The 19000-nt window shown below is 52.2% G+C and overlaps 1 protein-coding gene across 1 annotated transcript in view; it reads right to left on the bottom strand.

Moving 5' to 3' along the window:
• LOC127238916 (uncharacterized) overlaps nucleotides 1–19000 on the bottom strand; it is an 82783-nt gene that overhangs the window by 63387 nt on the left and 396 nt on the right. Inside the window, exon 2 of the mRNA XM_051207689.1 lies at nucleotides 18341–18807. Within this exon, the coding sequence (XP_051063646.1) occupies nucleotides 18341–18807 (467 nt within the window). The remainder of the gene's footprint in view (nucleotides 1–18340; nucleotides 18808–19000) is intronic.

The following is a 19000-nucleotide window of genomic DNA, read 5'->3' as shown; positions in this document are numbered from 1 at the left end:
GAGTGTTGCCTCAAGCTCCCAATTACTGAGATTACAGGCATGCTCCACCATGCCCAGCCTGAGGAGCTAACTCTTCCAAAACAAAAAGAAATTCTGGCTGCCTTTAGAATGGCATTTTATGGGAGTTATGATCAGTTCTTGGGTCCACAGGAAACTAGAGACTGCCCATTATTCATGCCAAACATTTTTGCTTATATACTGTGTATTAAAGAACATGGGGTTCCCTGATTTTTTTTTTTTTTTTTTTTAAACTGGATACATTTAGGCCTGAGGATACAGGTTAGTGGTCAAGTGCCTACCTAATACATAGAGGAAGGCCTTGGGTTCCATGGCCAAGTTTTTTTTTTTTTTTTTTTTTTTTTTTTTTTTTGTTATTCAAGACAGGGTTTCTCTGTGTAACAGCCTTGGCTGTCCTAGAACTCAGGCTGCTGGTCTTAACTCACAGAGATCTACTTGCCTCTGCCTCCTGAGTGCTGGGATAAAAAGTGTGTATCACCATGACTAGCTAAATACCCAGTTGGTTGTTTTGTTTTGTTTGTTTGACTGGTTGTTTCTGTTGTTGTTCGAGACAGGGTTTCTCTGTAGCTTGGAGCCTGTCCAGGAACTCACTCTGTGGGGCAGGCTGGCATCGATCTCACAGAGATCTGCCTGTCTCTGCTTCCCGAGTGCTGGGATTAAAGGTGTGCAGCCATTTCTAAACAGGGTACACCTGGATTTCAGCACCAACAAGTTACTGTCAGATGCTCCAGTGAAGCAGGAGGGGGGGGGTGGAATAACGGGTAGTTTCTGCTTTTTGTTTGTTCTGGTGTCACAAGTCCATTTCGGTAAGAAATGTTTCTAAAATAAATAAAGCAATATGGCATGGAATTCACTTCCTGGTCTCCCGAGCCACACAAGAGACTGTGTCAACTCCACAATGCCGTCCCTGGAGGACATACAGCAAGGTACTGAAGCAGTCCCTGTCCCCGCTCCTCCATCTGAGAATGGCCACAGTAACTCTCCACTCCGGGGACCGCCATGTGGTGACGTCACTGTACAAGTGAGACTGGCTACTTCGTGACCATTTGTCTCCCTCCGGGATCTAATGAGAAGACCTAAGCAACTGGCCAAGGCCTGCAGGTTCACTTCCCTGGTGCTCACAGCATCCTAGGGAGTCTGGTGTTTGGCTGACCCGAAGAACGTATTGAGTCATTGATAAATGGATGTACGCAGCCTCGGTTTATGTAGCCACTGCTGTGACTGAACAGAGCACGAGTATAGATAGCACCCTGCCCAACGTGTATGTCTGCTTCTTTCCTGATTGATCCTTTGCTCAGAATAACAATACAGCCAGTAAAATTACATTTCCCAGACTTCCTTGCAGCAGAGGTGCTCATGCCACTAAGCTGTATCTGGAAGGACAAGTGGAACCCAGGTAAGGGTTGCTTCTTCCTAGAAGGACTGGGGACAGACAGCAGGCGCGGTCTGACTACAAGGCCGAGGATGGCAACCCTGATGCGATGCACCCTGCTCTTCCGGCGGTCGAGGAAACAGGCCCTGTGGTGGCAAACAGTGTTCACAGAACTCAATTCTTTTGTTGTTGTTTTGGTTTGTTATTTGTTTTTTCAAGTCAGGGTTTCTCTGTGTAGCAGCCCTGGCTGTCCTAGAACTCACTCTGTAGACCAGGCTGGCCTCGAACTCACAGTGATCCAGCCACCTCTGCCTCCCTAGTGAGACTCAATTCTTGCATCCCCTTCTTTCATGAGTCTGTGCAGATGCAATGAGGGGAGGAGAGACAGGAGCTAGCTCTTTGCCCTAAGCCAGAAGCCCTAAGGAGCCAAAGGCAGAGTCAGGGCTGCACTCCTGTGACTTGGGGTAGATGGTTAGCCTGAGATCAGCCAAAGCTAGACCCCAACAAATACAAACAAGCAAACAACAAAATAAGAGGCCGCTGTCATACAAGTCTGGCTAACGATGGAAGAAAAGGTCCTGAGACCACGCAGAAAGATGGACACAGTCATCCCATGGGCCATGTAAAGAAAAAACATCTGGAATACTCCAGCCCCACACACCGCTTACTTGCAGCCCACTGAAGAGCCTCGCATGCAGCTGAGCCTCAGCCAGCCACAGATGCATGAGAAATACTGTGTTGACGTCTGAAGACATTCACAGTTTGGGGGATGTCTTACTGCAGCAGTATCTCATCAGAATGTATCAAGTTTCGTGGTGACAGACACATTCCCAAACTGAAGTGTCCCGACAGATAGCTCCTCCATATTCTGATTTCCAACAAAGACTGTTAATAGGGAAGAGCATGACCCCACCCCCCAGTTCTCCGATTGTGTCATAAGCACCCATTAGGCACAACTAATCGGTACAAGGATGAGGCGTGTATTAATCATTTCCATAATGAAAAAGCATTTAGAGTAGGTGGTTCATCACTGCACCGGGCCTGCTGAAAGCCCCCAGGAAACACACCTTCTATCTATGCTCCCACCGCTTCCTATTCATTCTCAAAGGCCTACAGAGCTGAAGTTAAAGTAGCTAAGCGGGTCTGACACCTTGAGCTAATTGAAGAAGGCCATCAATTACAAAAGTTAATTTTGGAGAAAAAAAATTAGAAACGAAAAGAAAGCACATCAGTAACACCCAGACAAATACATTATGGCACACCCACACTACGTGTCATGAGGCATTAAAAGAGTGCATTTGGAGTGGGCACGTGGCTCAGTGGTGGAATTCTTACCTAGAACCCCCCAGTGAGGGGCTGGGCATGTGGCTCCGTGGGGCAGGGTATGCTAGGATGAAAGAATTTTTTCCAGATTTTTATTTAATGTGTATGAGTGTTTTGTCTGCATATGTGTATGTGCACCATGGTGCCCACTGAGGCTAGAAGAGGGCATCAGATCCCTTGGAGTTAAGAATGGTTGTGAGCCACAATGTGGCTGCTGGGAATCAAACCCAGGTCCTCTGCAAGAATAGCCGGTGTTCTTAACCTCTGAGCTATCTCTCCAGCCGAAAAACCAACTGGAGGAATACTGGAGGATTCAGAAATATTTCCATATAGTTCTGCTGTGTGTGAGAGCAAAGTGCAGGAAAATAAGAGCTATGCTATCCCTAAGGATAATGCTGTTTCTTACAGCGTTACAGGACTGTGGAGAAAATACATATAGTTTGGGAAAGCGCCTATAGTACTTACTGTCAGTAGTGAAGTATGTGGGGTGACGCTGGAGCGGGGGGCGCTGGAGCGGGGGCGCTGGAGTGGGGGGGTGCTGGAGTGGGGGGTGCTGGAGTGGGGATGCTGGAGTGGGGGGTGCTGGAGCGGGGTGACGCTGGAGCGGGGGACGCTGGAGTGGGGGGTGCTGGAGTGGGGGGCGCTGGAGCGGGGGCGCTGGAGCAGGGGGCGCTGGAGCGGGGTGACGCTGGAGCGGGGGGCGCTGGAGCGGGGGGCGCTGGAGCGGGGGACGCTGGAGCGGGGGGCGCTGGAGCGGGGGGCGCTGGAGCGGGGGACGCTGGAGCGGGGGGGTGCTGGAGTGGGGGTGCTGGAGTGGGGGACGCTGGAGTGGGGGGTGCTGGAGTGGGGGGTGCTGGAGCGGGGGGCTGGAGTGGGGGTGACGCTGGAGCGGGGGCGCTGGAGCGGGTGACGCTGGAGCGGGGGGGCGCTGGAGTGGGGGGCGCTGGAGTGGGGGTGCTGGAGTGGGGGGTGCTGGAGCGGGGGGTGCTGGAGCGGGGGGCGCTGGAGCGGGGGCGCTGGAGCGGGGGCGCTGGAGCGGGGGGTGCTGGAGCGGGGGTGCTGGAGCGGGGGGTGCTGGAGCGGGGGGTGCTGGAGTGGGGGGTGCTGGAGTGGGGGGTGCTGGAGTGGGGGGTGCTGGAGTGGGGGGTGCTGGAGTGGGGGGTGCTGGAGTGGGGGACGCTGGAGTGGGGGGGCGCTGGAGCGGGGGTGCTGGAGTGGGGGGTGCTGGAGTGGGGGGTGCTGGAGCGGGGGCGCTGGAGCGGGGGGCGCTGGGTGGGGGTGACGCTGGAGCGGGGGACGCTGGAGCGGGGGACGCTGGAGTGGGGGACGCTGGAGTGGGGGTGCTGGAGCGGGGACGCTGGAGCGGGGGTGCTGGAGTGGGGGTGCTGGAGTGGGGGTGCTGGAGTGGGGGTGCTGGAGCGGGGGATGCTGGAGCGGGGGGTGCTGGAGTGGGGTGACGCTGGAGTGGGGGACGCTGGAGTGGGGGACGCTGGAGTGGGGGGTGCTGGAGTGGGGTGACGCTGGAGTGGGGGGACGCTGGAGTGGGGGACGCTGGAGTGGGGTTGCTGGAGCGGGGGGCGCTGGAGTGGGGGGTGCTGGAGTGGGGGCGCTGGAGTGGGGGCGCTGGAGTGGGGGGCGCTGGAGCGGGGGGTGCTGGAGCGGGGACGCTGGAGCGGGGGGCGCTGGAGCGGGGGGCGCTGGAGCGGGGGGTGCTGGAGCGGGGGGTGCTGGAGTGGGGGGCGCTGGAGTGGGGGGCGCTGGAGTGGGGGGTGCTGGAGTGGGGTGACGCTGGAGTGGGGGGACGCTGGAGTGGGGATGCTGACTTGCAGGTCAGGGAAGAGGGGGAGGAGCCTACTAAAAAAAGGGCCAGGCTGAAAACACTCAGAAAGAACTTGAAGTCAGCTCATAAATACTTAGCATCCCCTCTATGTTCACAAGTCTTCTGGCACGTTAGATGTCACCTGAACTCTCTTTAACGTCTCACTTACACAGATGCTATCAATTAGCACCATCTTCCAGAAAAGGCAACTAAGGCCCGGAGTTCAGGCAGCGCTAGGACAAAAGCATTACCCAAAAAATGGCCTTTCCTCAACTTATCCCCAAATGGTGCTCCTTGGAGCTCATGGGAAAGTGACCTGTTGCCACAGCAGCCCTCCACACTGTCACAGGCTCTGGAGGGTAAGGGCACATGACTGTCATAGGGAAACACTGGGCCAATGAGGTGCCTCAAGCCACGGGCTGCTGGGAGAAACCAGAGAGGGCCACTGACCTTGCTCCCTGGAGACCTCTGGGGAAGCCTGCCTGGGATATTTTTACGGCATCGATTGCTGCTACCCAGAGCTAGAGCCAGAGACTGTGTCAGTTATGACACGGTCAGCCACCTCAAACTCACCGTTTAATTAAAACCTGCTCAGCACAAAGCAAGGGTTACTGCTGCCTATTAAAGCAGGGAGAGTGGTAAAGCGTGGCTGGCTGGATCCATCCCTATTTCCCCTGCCTTCCTGCCACGGAAACCTGGCGATGCTGTCTTTCCGCATACACAGCAGAAACGCACACAGGGCTTCCACAAATCCTCTTACTGAAATCACCCAGTGTTCACTAACTTGATAGTGCCACACCTCCTCTGTCATGCCATGTGCCCAAAATGCCCAGATGAGCCACTGCTAGGTCCCAGGCTGCAAGTCTGAGGGGCTGAGGGCCAGGAAGCCAGCAGCTGGAGGCTGCAGACAGACTCCAAGAATGGCTTCCTGACCACAGAGACAGATGCATGGGTCACTCCAACCACTGCCATGGCGTCCTGGAAATGCTGGTACTCTAGCAAAGCCCAAGCGAGTGCAGCTAGCCACACACCCTCGACAATGAGACACCTAGTAGCATAAATGCATACACAACATAACGTAAGCTGCACCTTCCACACACCAGGAACTGTTCTGGAAGGATCGAGGGCCTGTGCTCCCATGGGGTCGACAGTTGGGAAGCAGGTGGAAGAAAGAACAGGTAGAGAAAGAGGCTCCAGGGGGACCCAGCGAAGGGGACATCTGAGCAGAGACTGGAGGAGGGAGGTGGCTTTGGAGGCAGGTTCCCAGACTGGTTGCATGACTACAGGGAGGCAGATGGACGTGGATGGATGCCACCTCAACTACATCCACAGGTTCCTAGGAGAGGATGAAGCCAGACTGAGGCGAGAACAGGGGAGAGCAAGCCCCGCCCCCATGAGCTGGGGTATGCCCTGTGACACAGGCACAGGGGTCAGAGGAGCTGGGACACCACAAAGGCCACTCAGTGGGTCCTGCCACTATTTCCTGCTTCCTGAAAAGAGGAAACTGAGGCCCAGGGAGGGAGTGGGATTCATGCAGACTACAGAGCATGCTGTCAGGCTGGGGGCCCGAAACTCCTGCTCAGGACATCTGCACACAGCTCGGGCTCAGCTAATGTCACCTTCTCTTTCCCTGGGAGCCCTGGCCTCCATTTTCTTCTCACTCCCTCAACTCTTTCTTCCGTGTTAGGAACAGAAAGGTAAACATTTCACGGGAGAAGAGCGGGGAAGGAGAAAGTTAAATAAAAGAGCCAGCGCCTAATTCCCACAAAGAAGAAACACATTGTTAACTTTGTCCAGAAGGAGCTACTGAAGTTAGGAGACATTTGTTCACCTACCAGGAGTCCCGGAGCACAGCCCTCGTCACAATGCAGGCAGGTAGCTACCGGGTTGGTCCCGGGTGTGGCTTCTGTCCCTGGTTTTCCCTAGGCAAGGGCCACCTGCCCCAGCTCCCTAGGCTGACCCAGGGTGGTGCCTCCTCTGGCTCTGTGGGTGTTTGGAATGCGGAAATGGGAACCAGCCGTGCCAGCTTCTAACAGAGACTTAAACTTTTTCAGCAGCGGCGAGGCCACGCCAGCCACCGCCAGCTACCGTCGCCCCCCTAGAGATGGCTGCTCTCTGCACACAGGCACATTCCCAAAGAGGCTGTTTTGCCAATATTCCCTTTGGGGAAGGGAAATAAAGGGATCCCTTACTCATCAGACACGTGGTCGTGGGTCTGAATGAGTCTGGGAGAAAGCTCAAAGGTAACAAAGCTTGCCTGTTACCTCCCATTCAGGAACAGGCCACCTGTTCAGTGCCGAGCCAGGGCTGGATCGGTGCCACAGCATCCCCTGCCCTGTGCCCAGCGGCTTCATCCAGAGCCTTCCCATCCACAGGTGGGCCCCTCGCCTTGCTAGCTGCAGAGGCTGCAGGCTTAATGATTAACCCTTGTGGAGAGCCTCTCCAGGAAGCTTTGGGAGCACTGCTGTAAACACTGCAACCTCTCCAGGGCCCCACAGGGAACCCCTATGTCAGAGCCACCATCATGCCTGTTTTACACACAGAAGTCACAGGATGGAGGTCACACAGCAAGGGGTGATTGCCCAAGCTGTGTGCAGTTAGAGGTGCCAGCCCCTGGAAAGAGCCATGTCCACCCTGTGTTAGGGATGCCAGTCAGTGAGATCATAGCTCTGACCCATTAAAATGCTCAATAACAAAGGGCACACAGTGGTTTAGGACTATAATCTCAGCATTGGAAGGGGGGGAGGGCATTCAAGGTCATTCACAGCTACATATCAAGTTCAAGACTAGCCTGAGCTACATGAGATTGTCTCAAGAAAACAACCAAAACAGTTCAAACCCCCTCAGCTGTCTTATCACAAGCTACTCACACCTGAGCCTTCAAAATGGAAAACTGGCTCACACTGATGGAGCTTAACCTCTGGCCATCTGTTGGAAATATATAAAGACCACTGCTGGGTGTGATGGCACCTGCTTCTAATCCCAACATTTGGGAGGCTGAGGCAAGAGGAATTGCTTCAAGTTCAAGCCCAGACTGGCCTACAGTGTTAGACCCTGTTCTCAGAAAACCAAAATTAAAAGGCAAGATGCTTCATTAAAACAAACAAATTAGAGTATGCACTCTGAACCAGACACTGTTGTAAACAAGTCAAGCTACTCTTATTGCAGGGGCTTTCAGTCACCTGAGAATAAACTGGCAAAAAATAAATAAATAAATAAATAAAAATAAAAATCTGCAACCAACAGATCCACGTGCGCTGGGCAAAGAATTCACAAACCTCAATCCCTCCCTCCCCCACCCCCGATTTAGGAGGAAGGATAGTTCCCAGCTCCACCTTGCAGAACAGACACTGTGGGGCCCTGAGGCTTGCCCATTATTGATCAATAGGGGGCCAAGGAGGACCCAGGATTTGCTCACAGGCCATACTACATTCCTCAGCCCCGCTGTAGTCTCTCAGGGCAACCACTGTCCACAGGCAGGTGGCCATAGGAAAATTCCATCTACAAAAGGAGTATCGCTTTCAGAGGCGGCTGGGGATGTGACGTCAGAGCGCACAATCTTGAGCTGGCCACTGGCAGCCTGCACTTGACCTGCATGGTCTCCTGTAGTTCCCGTGCCAGCCCTCCAGGGCCCTCAGAGATGAGCATCTGTGAGCATCTTGTTGGGGGGGGGGGGACAGGAGAGCAGAGGAAGCCCCAGGTGGTTCTAAATAGAGTGAGCTCTCAAAAAGCTTGCACACTCGCCTCCAGTGCTGATTGAGTAACCCTACATTTTCAGACAAAATGTTTGGTAGCCAACACAATTAAGGGCTCCTAGGGGACAGGACTGTGCACAGGTTTTCAAGAGGACATGATTAAAGGGCCAGCAGCTAAGTCCCTGGGGTAATTACGAGCAACAAAAACAGGAAAATGCATGATGGGGTGTTCTAATCTTCCACCATGTCTACAGCCAATCCACTCACACTGAGCAGTACTCTGACTTTATCCCCACAGCCACTCCCCCAGCCAAAGGAGTGAATCCTGATTGGCCCTGGCCTCTGATTTGTCCAGACTGGGTTATGTGTCAGGTTATTTGTCACAATGCTACCCCAGGAGACTGAGGAGGAATCAAGAGGCGGGGCATAAATGAAAGGTTTCCTCACTCTTAAAGAGACACACGGTAAGAGGTGTCCTTAACTGCTGCTGGATAGGGCTCTACAGTGTGTGCCAACTGGAGCGCAGACAGATGTCGTGTGGCCACACAGGGAGCCTGAGGTCATGAGGGGTACACAGCCACTGGCAGAGGGACGCGAAGGCGCAGGGCTGGGTCTGTACACTTTGAAGAGCCACTCCCTTGCTTTGTTATAAAAATCCGATTTCCAGCCAGTTTCATTTGGGGCTTCCTATGACAGCAGATCAATGAGTCTCAAAATGTGTCTCCTGGACACAGAGCCCAGAAGCTCCTGGGGAACTAACTGTTGGAAGGGCAAATGCTCACAGCAGACCTGGGGCATAGGGCTCTCTGGACAAGCCCAGCTGTCGAGTTGTCTGTGATTCTGCAGGGGCACACAAGGCATTTTCTAGCCCTTTGACCCCAAGCAAGTTATTTACATTCATAAACAGGGGACAGGGTTGATGGGAGGCGTGGCTAAAGTACACATTAAACACCAAACTGCTATTTGCTACTGCCGCCACTGCCATCATTAATGTCAGCAGCCAAAGGCACGCCAACTGAGGGAACTTCCTGGCCAGTTCTCCCAAAGCTGGCCCCTACCTCTTACACCCAGGAACCGGTCCTATGGTTTGGGGATCTATCTAGTTGCTATAAGGGTATGGGAAACAAGAGGAGCCACAGGTGTTTCTTCCGCCTCCGCATCTAGATTCCAGGCCTCTTCCCATAGCCTCGGCCACTGCAGCCTCAGCACACACATGGGCACTCTAAGCGCAGGCACCAAGATGCAGCAGGCTGAACACTGACATGCCAGGTCCAGTAGGAAAGGATTCTTGTCAGGCCGCACCCAGAGCCTAGCTCTGGAGCCACAGCTGGCCAGGGGTTCCTACTCTGGGGTGTAACAGCACTGTAGGGCCAGTCAGTGACAGGGAACAATGAGACAGACACAGGAAGCCCCATCTCTGGCCACCAACCCTTAGGGTGAGGAGTGACCGAAGGCCCCTTGCTTCCCAATAGGAAGCTATTAGACCAACTTCATAAAACTCAATGTTAAACCATTCTTGATCCACAAACAGTTTTTTATTGTCCAACCCGGTACAAGTCAGGAAAGTTTAGTACAACGTAGAGGACTGAAGACTAGCAAGAAACTGGGCCAATGGTGTCTCTGATGAGTTTTTTCTTCTGGTCCCATGCAACTGTAGCTACTTTGTAAATTTTAATGCAATTTAACAATCAACCCTGCAATGTCCTCAGCATTCCTGGGTCACGGGTGGCAAAGGGAGAGAACTGGCTCCCTAAAGAACCCACTCCACAGCACACACATCACCCCCACACAAATGAAAAAAACGTTTGAGAAAAAAACTCTCAAAGCTGAACGTCATGGCACTGGTTTGTAGACATAGCACTTGAAGTAGAGGCAGAGGGACAGAAGGCGTTCCAGGTCAGCCTTGACTACAGTGGATCCAAGGTCAGCCTGGGCTCCACGAAACCCTGCACTCAACCAGTAACAGGGCTGCGGAGATAGTTCGGTAGATACAGCACTTGCTGTGCTAACGTAAGACTTCAGTCCAGCCCCAGAACCCACTTCTGTAATCCTAGGAGAGGCAGACACACTGATCCCTGGAGCTGATGTCCATCCAGCCTAGCCTAGTTGGCCAGCAAGACCCTGCAGGGGTTGGAGGGTCGGCTGCACCAGAGGAATGAAAGTCACGTGTCTCACATGCAAGTGCAAACACATGCTCACATACACACCTGCACACAAAAACACACACGCAAGAATGAGCATCAAATACCAAATGCATGCCGCCAGCATTTGGGTTTGGCCAACCCTTAGATCCAGCGTGTCCACACTGAGAAACACACATATACACACCTGCCCCATACTGACCACCCCAGACACGGAGCTCCCAAGTGCCTTTGAAAGAAACCCAAGGGCAAAGATACGAGGGAGCTGGGGACAGAGTCAGAACCTAAGGGGCTGCAGGACTTTCCATGTCCCCCCGCCCTGCCCCAGCAGCGGTGGCACACGCCTTTAGTCCCTGTCTACAGAGCAAGAGCCAGGACAGGCTCCAAAGCTACACAGAGAAACCCTGTCTTGGGGACGGGACGGGACAACACACATTTCCACGGCCTCTCACTGCAGTGCTGCCTGTAAAGCAGAGGCTGGCGGGCAGAGGAGCTGTGCTGGATGTCTCAAGGGGAGGATTGATTCAAGGCCTCCTGTTGAAACAGGTCTTTGGGGAAAAATGTGGGTGGAGCCTCAGTCAGGTGCTGGGAGAAACCCATCAGGAAAGAAGGGCTTCGGGCCACCCTGCCACCATGGGCTCAACAGAAATGGGAAGCATGTGGCTTCGGGAGCCACAGGTGCTGGATGCTGCCTGCTTTACTGAAGGTCCCCAGAGCCCCCAGACAAGTACTAACGTTTGCATAATGAGAACAAGGAGGGGAAGAGCAAATAATTTTATTATATAAGTGCCCTGAGCAGTGGGGGGAATCCCCACACACCCACTTGAGCCTGAAACACACAAATGCTGAGTGAAATCTCTTGTACTTGATTCTAGCTCTTCTTGACGAGACACTTCAAACACACAAAGGTAAAGGGAGGCTATAATAGGCCCTCACCATGCAGCTGCAACCGTTCCCAACTCATGGCCAATCTCCTTTATCTCTTACTCACCCCCATGGGCCAGTCCGCCTCCGCTTTCCTCCCCCCTCCGGGCACTCTGAGGCACATGCTGGGCATCCCAACAGTCCATTCGCGGGAATTTCAGAGTGTACACCCTAAAGATAAGGACTCAGCCACGAGATCATGATCACGAAAACTGACAACTTCTCCTGACTATTACTCAGATCGCTTTTGCTATCTGAGAGGAAATGGAAGAACAGGGCCTAGAATTACAGAAACCCCAGGCCCAGCGTGGCAGTCAACCTCATGGCCCAAAAGGATGTGGGACACATGTAAGGTAAAGAGGCTGGGACTGCAAACCCTGCCTGCCCACCCATCAGTTCATGGATAGACCACAGGCCACACGGGCTCTGGCAGGGTCGCTAACTTTGAGACTCAAGGGTCTCTGGACCTCAGTTTCCCCGTAAAAGAAATGGAAGTAGCAACAGTACTACCCCATGGAGTAGAGTCAAAGGAGACCTCCCCCACAAAGTTCTCAGAACAGTGCCTCCTCTCCTCACATGGTCAATCTGGTCAGTAGTATTACTGTGCATGTTCCACACACCAGGCATTGTCAGTCGTAGGAGGCGAGTGCAAGCCATCACCTTGGCAACATAAACTTGGAATCCACCTGCTCTGCTTGGCTAAGAGGAGCAAATCCATCTTGCCCACTGAGGTCTCGGGTAGTCCATATATCTAGAAATGAGCTCAGGCTGGACCACAGAAAGATTTCCGGTGCTTAGATAAAAGCCAGCATTCCTCAGGAACTTGTGAAACCGGTTCCCGTCTGCCAAAAGATGTCATTTCCCTTACCTCTGGCAGAAAGGACATATGGCTACCTGTGCCGCCTATCAGCATATCAAAGCCCATGCTGGTCTCTAGGCTTCCACAGTATCACAAATACCTGTTACCCATTTCAAATCCATGCTAGTATCCTGGCCCTTCCCTCCTCCCACTTCATACTCTCAGTCTCCCTTACTATTCAAACATTCTCTCTCTCTCTTTCCCTCCCTCCCCACCGTCTCTCGGTTTTTCAAGACAGGGTTTGTCTCCGGTAGTCCTGGCTGTCCTGAAACTCACTTTGTAATCCAGGCTGGTCTCAAACTCACAGAGATCCGCCTGCCTCTGCCTCCCCAGTGCCGGGATCAAAGGTGTGTGCCACCACCACCACCCCCTGGCTTCAGTGATCTCATTTGTAAAATGAGTTCAATAAAGTGAATGATGTCATTGGACTAGTGGAGGGAGTAAATGAGGACGCGTGTGAAGTGCTTAGCCAAGCACTTGGCAGCAAGTCTGTGCTACGTAAATGTTAGCAACTATCATTACTTTACAAACCTTAAAGTAGGGTGAGTTTGGAGAGCAGAGACCCACCCTTCTCCAGTAACACCTGTACTGCGTCTGTGGCAAGCTCATTTCCACCTCACGACCTGCTGTTCCCTCTGTCAGGGATCCCCAAGGCCCCCAACTCCTGGCACAGCTGGCGATATTGCTCATTCAGACCTTAGCTCATATGACGCTTCCTCCTCGGCCTGCGGGTTGGGGGAAGAGGCCTTCCCTGATCATCTGGCTACAGTAATCACACCTCCCTACCCCCCACCCCTCCTCACCAGCCACTCTAGGCTTTTACCCTGTTATTTTCCCTGACATACTTAAAAACCATCTGAAAGTAGCAAGAACAGGTTTGATTTTTAAGTTCTAGCCAGGAAGAAAGAAAAAAAAAAAAAAAAAAAGTCCTGAAACTATCTGATATACTGTGTGTCTCCTCGAGTAATCTGCAACCCCATAGAGCAAGGATCTTATCTGAGCCAGGTGTGATGACTCATGTCTGCAAAGGCAGAGCCTGGGAGGAGGGAGCAGAAGACTGAGAGTTCAAGGCCAGCCTGGGCTACACTGCAAGACTTGGTTTCAAAACACAAACAGAAAAGCAGAACAGATCTTGTCTGTCTCATTCATTGGCGAATCCTCGGTGACTAGAAGAGATCCTGGCACATGGAAGACATCTATTAAATTGGTCAACTTAATAAATAAAATAGGGATGCTGACTCCTGGCCCAGGGCTAACAGCAGCCCAGCAGGTATTTCATGAAATCTCCACCAACACTGAGGTAGAGATGCCAATTTAAACATTTCATCTTTGGAGAAAAAAGCTCAGCGCACACCTTGTATAGTAGTGGCTGTATGGGCTTTGAATTGAGAGCTGTCACCTACACCACCTTCCGATTATTTCCCATCTCTTGCAAATATGAGGAAGGGGACTCCCTACTGGTGCTCCACCATGAGTCCCCACCCCACACCAGCTGTGGTGTGCCCACTGCATTGGCTCAAATCTTCCCATTCTCTTCATTCCAGGCAGCTAAGCCTCTCCCCCTAGAGTCCAACACCTCCAAGCTTGTTCCTGCTTTGTAACTTTTCCGAATTTTCCCTAGCATTCCCAGGTACTGAGGTAGCTCCTCCTATGAGCCCTGCAGCAAGGACCTGGGAGTGGCTTTGGATTTGAACGCAGTACCAATGGACCCTGTCCTAAAAGTATGATAGACTCTCTCTGCAGCTGCCCTGTAAGGAAGGCACTGGTATCATTCTGATGCTCAGATCCAGAAACAGAAGCCCAGAAGAAACAAATGCCTTACCCAAGGGATCCCAGCTAATACAGAATAGTATCAGAATTTGAATCCTGGGCCACATGGCTCCAAATTTTGTGTTTTCAGACACTTCGCTATACCACCTGGGTCTAAGGTAGTGTGATTGCTAAAGTAAAAGAACTCTTGGCTATAATGGCAATATCCAGCAATAGAACAGCAGAATAGTGCAGGGTCTCTACATCTTTGAGATGTGGGCACAGTTGTTAAATAAGTCAGGTCTGTATGTAAGAACTTGAAGGGATATATATGTTCAACTCTCACCAAAAAAAGAAAAAAAAAAAAAAAGTTTCAAATATGTGTAGCTTGAGCCAGGCATGATGGCACACACTACAATCCCTGTAACTGTAAGGAGGCAGGAGGATCAGAAACTCATGGCCAGCCTGTGGTAGAATATTATGTTAAGATGTGTTCCTTTTGTTTATGCTGCATTTGTTTAGCTCTGTGAAGCAGTGATTCTTTACCTAAGACACCTGATGGTCTAATAAAGAGCTGAATGGCCAACAGCGAGGCAGGAGCAAGGATAGGCGGGGCCGGCAGGCAGAGAGGACACAGAGAAGGAGAAACAAGGAAGAAACGAGCAATGAAAAAACAAGGAGAGGAGGACACAGGGCCGTCGACCCGTCCGTCGACCGTCCGTCCACCCGTCCGTCCACCCGTCCGTCCACCCGTCCGTCCACCCACCTATCAGTCCACCCACCTATCGGTCCATCCACCCATCCCCCATACACCCATCCACCCATCCACTCATCCACCCAGCCACCCATCCATCCATCCACCCAGCCACCTACTCATAGAATAAGAAGGAAAGCAGGATATATAGAATTAAGATAAAAGCCCAGAGGGAAGAGATAGATGAATTAATTTAAGGTAAGAAAAGTTGGCTAGAAACAAGTTAAGCTAAGGCCGGGCACTCATAACTCAAAATAAGCCTACGACGTGAGTGGTGAGCCCCCCTAAAAAGCTAAAAGTGCAAAATCTTCGAATTACACCAGCACATTATTACATAGCAAGTATAAGCCAGCGAGGCTATATGAGAGCCCATCCTCACACAAACGCGGTGGGGACTGGACATCAAATATATACAGCTTGGCCCTTACTGTTCCTTTTTTTTAGCAAGGGGTACATGGGAGGAGGAAAAAAACAATTGATATAAGCATATATGGATAGATAGAAGCGCACACATACACATGCGCGCATACACACACACACACACACACACACACACACACACACACACACACGGAAGCATATAACCAATCACCATGGCCAGGCGCATCTCCTTTTTGTTGACTGTGGGAGCTCCAAAACCTGAGGCTAGACACTTACTTCCCAGTCTCATGAGCGCTTATTTCAAGGGAAGTGGACTGTAGAGTGGGAAGTGTCACTCCTGTCTTCCTCCCATACCTCCACACTGTGTGGATGTACAGTGAGCTTACCTGTCTCGAATACTCTCACACAGCCTTGGTCCTCCTGGCTGTCTCCACTTCTGGGATTACAGGTGGTGTGTGTCACCATGCTCTGTCTGCATAAATTCAACCCCCCTCTTATTCCCCCAACATACACACTAAGGCCAAGACTAGAGCAATCCTAAAAAAAAAAAAATGCACAGAATGGTCTGGTAGCTTCCCTCTAACTGCCAAAAACAAAAACTAAAGGAGATGATGTTGCTTTTTAAAATTAAAATGTAAGTACATTTAATTTAGCCTTTGTGAGTTATTAAGTCTAAGCATGAAAAGCACAGGCAAATATGTTTTCCAGTCAAAAAGGGCACCGATCTCTTGCACATTCTACATTCCATTTTTGATTTACCATCTAACAACTGCAACATCTGAAAACCAGGCTCACGGTTAACTCTTCACCCATTCTACCCACAAGGTTTCAAAACCATTTGCTGTTGTCACTATAAGGACGAGACCCAGGATCAAGTCACTCACTGCCTTACTTGTGCAGATTAGTAACACAAAAAGCAAGCAAACAAACAAAAAAGCCCCTCCACACTAACAGCCATCATGAATCCGATGAAGAACAGTGTCCAATCCACAAATGAAATGACAAGGACAGGTTTCTGCTACAGATTGAACCTCACAGAGCCCAGGAAGCTCCTTCCCAGCCTCTCCCGTGTGTGGTGTGTGTGTGTGCCGCCTTCCTACACTGGATATTTTCATGCACTTGCAAAGTGCAATTTTTCAGAAAGAAATTATCAACTCAGCTTGTCTTTGGCAGGTTAAAAACCACAGAAATGAGTTGCCTGAGGCCCAGGCCTTCTTGACACATCTGTAGCCAGCACAGTCTGGCCAAATCCACATTGTCTTCTCTGAAACACAGGCCTGCACATTCTACATATGTGTAGCTATATATATATATATATATATATATATATATATGTTCATTCTCAATGACTTAAATGAAAAAACTGGACCTTGTCAGAAAAGCCTACCCTGACAGCCATGGTGATGTACACATGTAACCTCTGTACTTGGAGACAGAAGGATTGGGAGTTCCAAGTTATCCTTCGCAACACAATGAACTTAAGGGCAGCCTGGGCTACTTGAGAGTCCGTCTCAAAACAAATAGAAAAGGCCACCTTCAGAGGGGACAGGGAAACCCCCAGCTTGGGCCCAGTGGAGTGATGCTTCTCTAACACGGTAGCTCCATCCTCCTGGCCCATCAACTGGACTTAAGACAGCTGGGGAAGACCAGCAACATCTGTGTTACTAGCTTGAGCAACTGGGTCAGTGTTGGTCAGTTTACCACGATGGTGACTACTAGATCAAGAAGAAAGAGTTCAAACTGGACATGGCCAAGAACATCCCTCAGGGAGTACCAAGAAGTACCAGTATATGCTTAATATGCACAAAGGCCCGGGTTCCGTCCTCAGAACCAACTAATAATAATAATAACAACAACAACAGAACTGGCATGAATATACTGACCTGGAGGAAGAGAAAGTGTGTAAGCAGTGTCAATAGCAAGTCAGCACTGCCTCTTCTCAGGTCCTTAAACTAAAAGGTATTCCGCCCCTTAACCTCTGCTGAGCAAACTTTAAGGACTAACCTTGCACCCTGCCCCAGAGGTACGAACGGAGCCAGAAACGGCTTACTGCAGAAAAAGAGAGGGACGTTCATCAAGTGCCTGGGCTCTGTGCTAACCACAGAATAGCTCCTGGAACCAGAACAATCCTGGCATTTCACAGATGGGACACTGAGGCTGGGAGCAAACGTGTGGGGGAGCTCAGGGCTGTCATGTCACAGCCCACAGTTAGGCAGTCTCTGGGCCAGATGGAGAACATTGAAGAACAATCCTAACACATAAGAGCTGCCACTCAGTGAGGGATGGCTCAGCTTAGTGTTCGGCAAATCCTCACAACCTCACCAGGGTAATATTGCTATTGTCCCATTTTTTTTTTTTTTTTTAGAAATGAGGGACATGTCTGCAGAAGGGAAAGCCAACTGGACCCGTGTTGAATCTGGCCCACTGGGGAGGCCAATGTTACAGTGAGAACCCTACTCAGAGAGGGTCTCTAAGTTACCAGAAACGCTGAATAAATGATGGCATTCACAGACTGCTATGTTCCAGCAGCTGTGCTCAGCGCTTTACACAGTGTTCTCATACATCTTCAAAACAGCTCTATGAGGTGGCTTCCACTGAAGTCTCCATTTTAGATTTACTCACGGAGAGGGAAACTGAGGCACAGAGGGGTGAAGTTAGTTGCCCAAGGTCACACAGCCCAGCTGGTGCATGGCAAAACCTAAATTTGAACACAAGCTCTTCTTCACAAGCAAAAGGTCTTATCAAGACGATCGCAGTTAACAGCAGCTCCCCTGCATTGAGTGTTAATCATGGACTCGGGTCTTCACCTGCACATGGTAAACTAACAGGCATCCGATGCAATCTACAGTATCTTCACCTCATTTCTCCAGGAGCTAACAATAACGCGAGCCCGTAATAAGTACCTTCAACGTGAAATGCCTTTTCCACCAGATCTCAACATCTCAAAAGAATTACCAGCAAAAGGCATCCTCGTTCCCCGTTTGTACCGAAGGCAAAAATGAGGTTCGGCGCGGTTTTCCCAGACCGCAGCTCCAGAGTGGCAGAGCTGGGACGTGCACCCAAGGCTCCCACACTCCAGGCTCTTCCCCACAGTGCCGGGTTGCACGTCTGGAAAGTTGAGCCATGCGGGCACGAGTCCCGCCGGGTACGGAGGGCGTGAGTCCCGGCGCTGCCGCCCCCCACAGCCGATGCCCACACCCGGCCGTCCGCCTGGTCACCCGCCTGCGCTGACCCTCGGGGTCCGAGCAGCCACCAATTCCCCACCACCCTTACGCGAGACTGCTCCTGCACCCGGAGCCACGTACCTAGCCGTCCCGCCTGCACGCCCCGCGGGTTCCTCGACCGCGGCGTCCGGCACCGCGCGGCTCGCTAGAGACGCCGCCAGCTCCGGTGGCCCGAGTGACTTCCAGGCTGCCCACTTCCAAGCCGCCTCGCGCGAGGCCTCGTGGGAACTGTAGTTTCTCCCTGAGAAGCAGCGCGCTGAAGAGAGCCTGGCGCGCGGGGGCTGCCGGGAGTCGTAGGCGTACCGCCGCACCACCTTCTGGGAATGGTAGTCCACGGGACGCTTCGTTGCCGCTCCAGTCTCCGGAGGACTTCCGCAGCCCCGAGGGGCGTGCGGCAGGGAGGCGTGTCTTGTGCTGGCTCCAGCCCGCGAGCCTCGCTCTTCGCCCTGCTCGACCGGTTTCTCCTTTCTCCCAGCCGCGCCCGCCTTCTCCCCGTCGTCGTCGTCCCTCTCCACGGGGCAGGAGTCTATTACCCCGAGCCTGCGAGCCTGGGGAGGGGCGGGAAGACCGGAGCTGTGCGCTAGACCCCCCTCAGCGCCGGGCGGAGCGGGACGGCGGCGGCGCGCACGCGCGCTCTCCGGCGGACTCGGGCCTGGATGGATGCGGGTCCCCTCGGGGCGGGGGTCGAGGGAGGAGGAGGAGGACTTTTTCCCACCCCCTTTTGGAAGGCGTGCGCGTGCC

The sequence above is a fragment of the Phodopus roborovskii genome, unplaced genomic scaffold, assembly GCF_943737965.1.
Source record: "Phodopus roborovskii unplaced genomic scaffold, PHOROB, whole genome shotgun sequence".
Classification (NCBI taxonomy): domain Eukaryota; kingdom Metazoa; phylum Chordata; class Mammalia; order Rodentia; family Cricetidae; genus Phodopus; species Phodopus roborovskii.
Note: the sequence above shows the minus strand (reverse complement) of the source record. Positions and strands in the feature narration are given on the sequence as shown.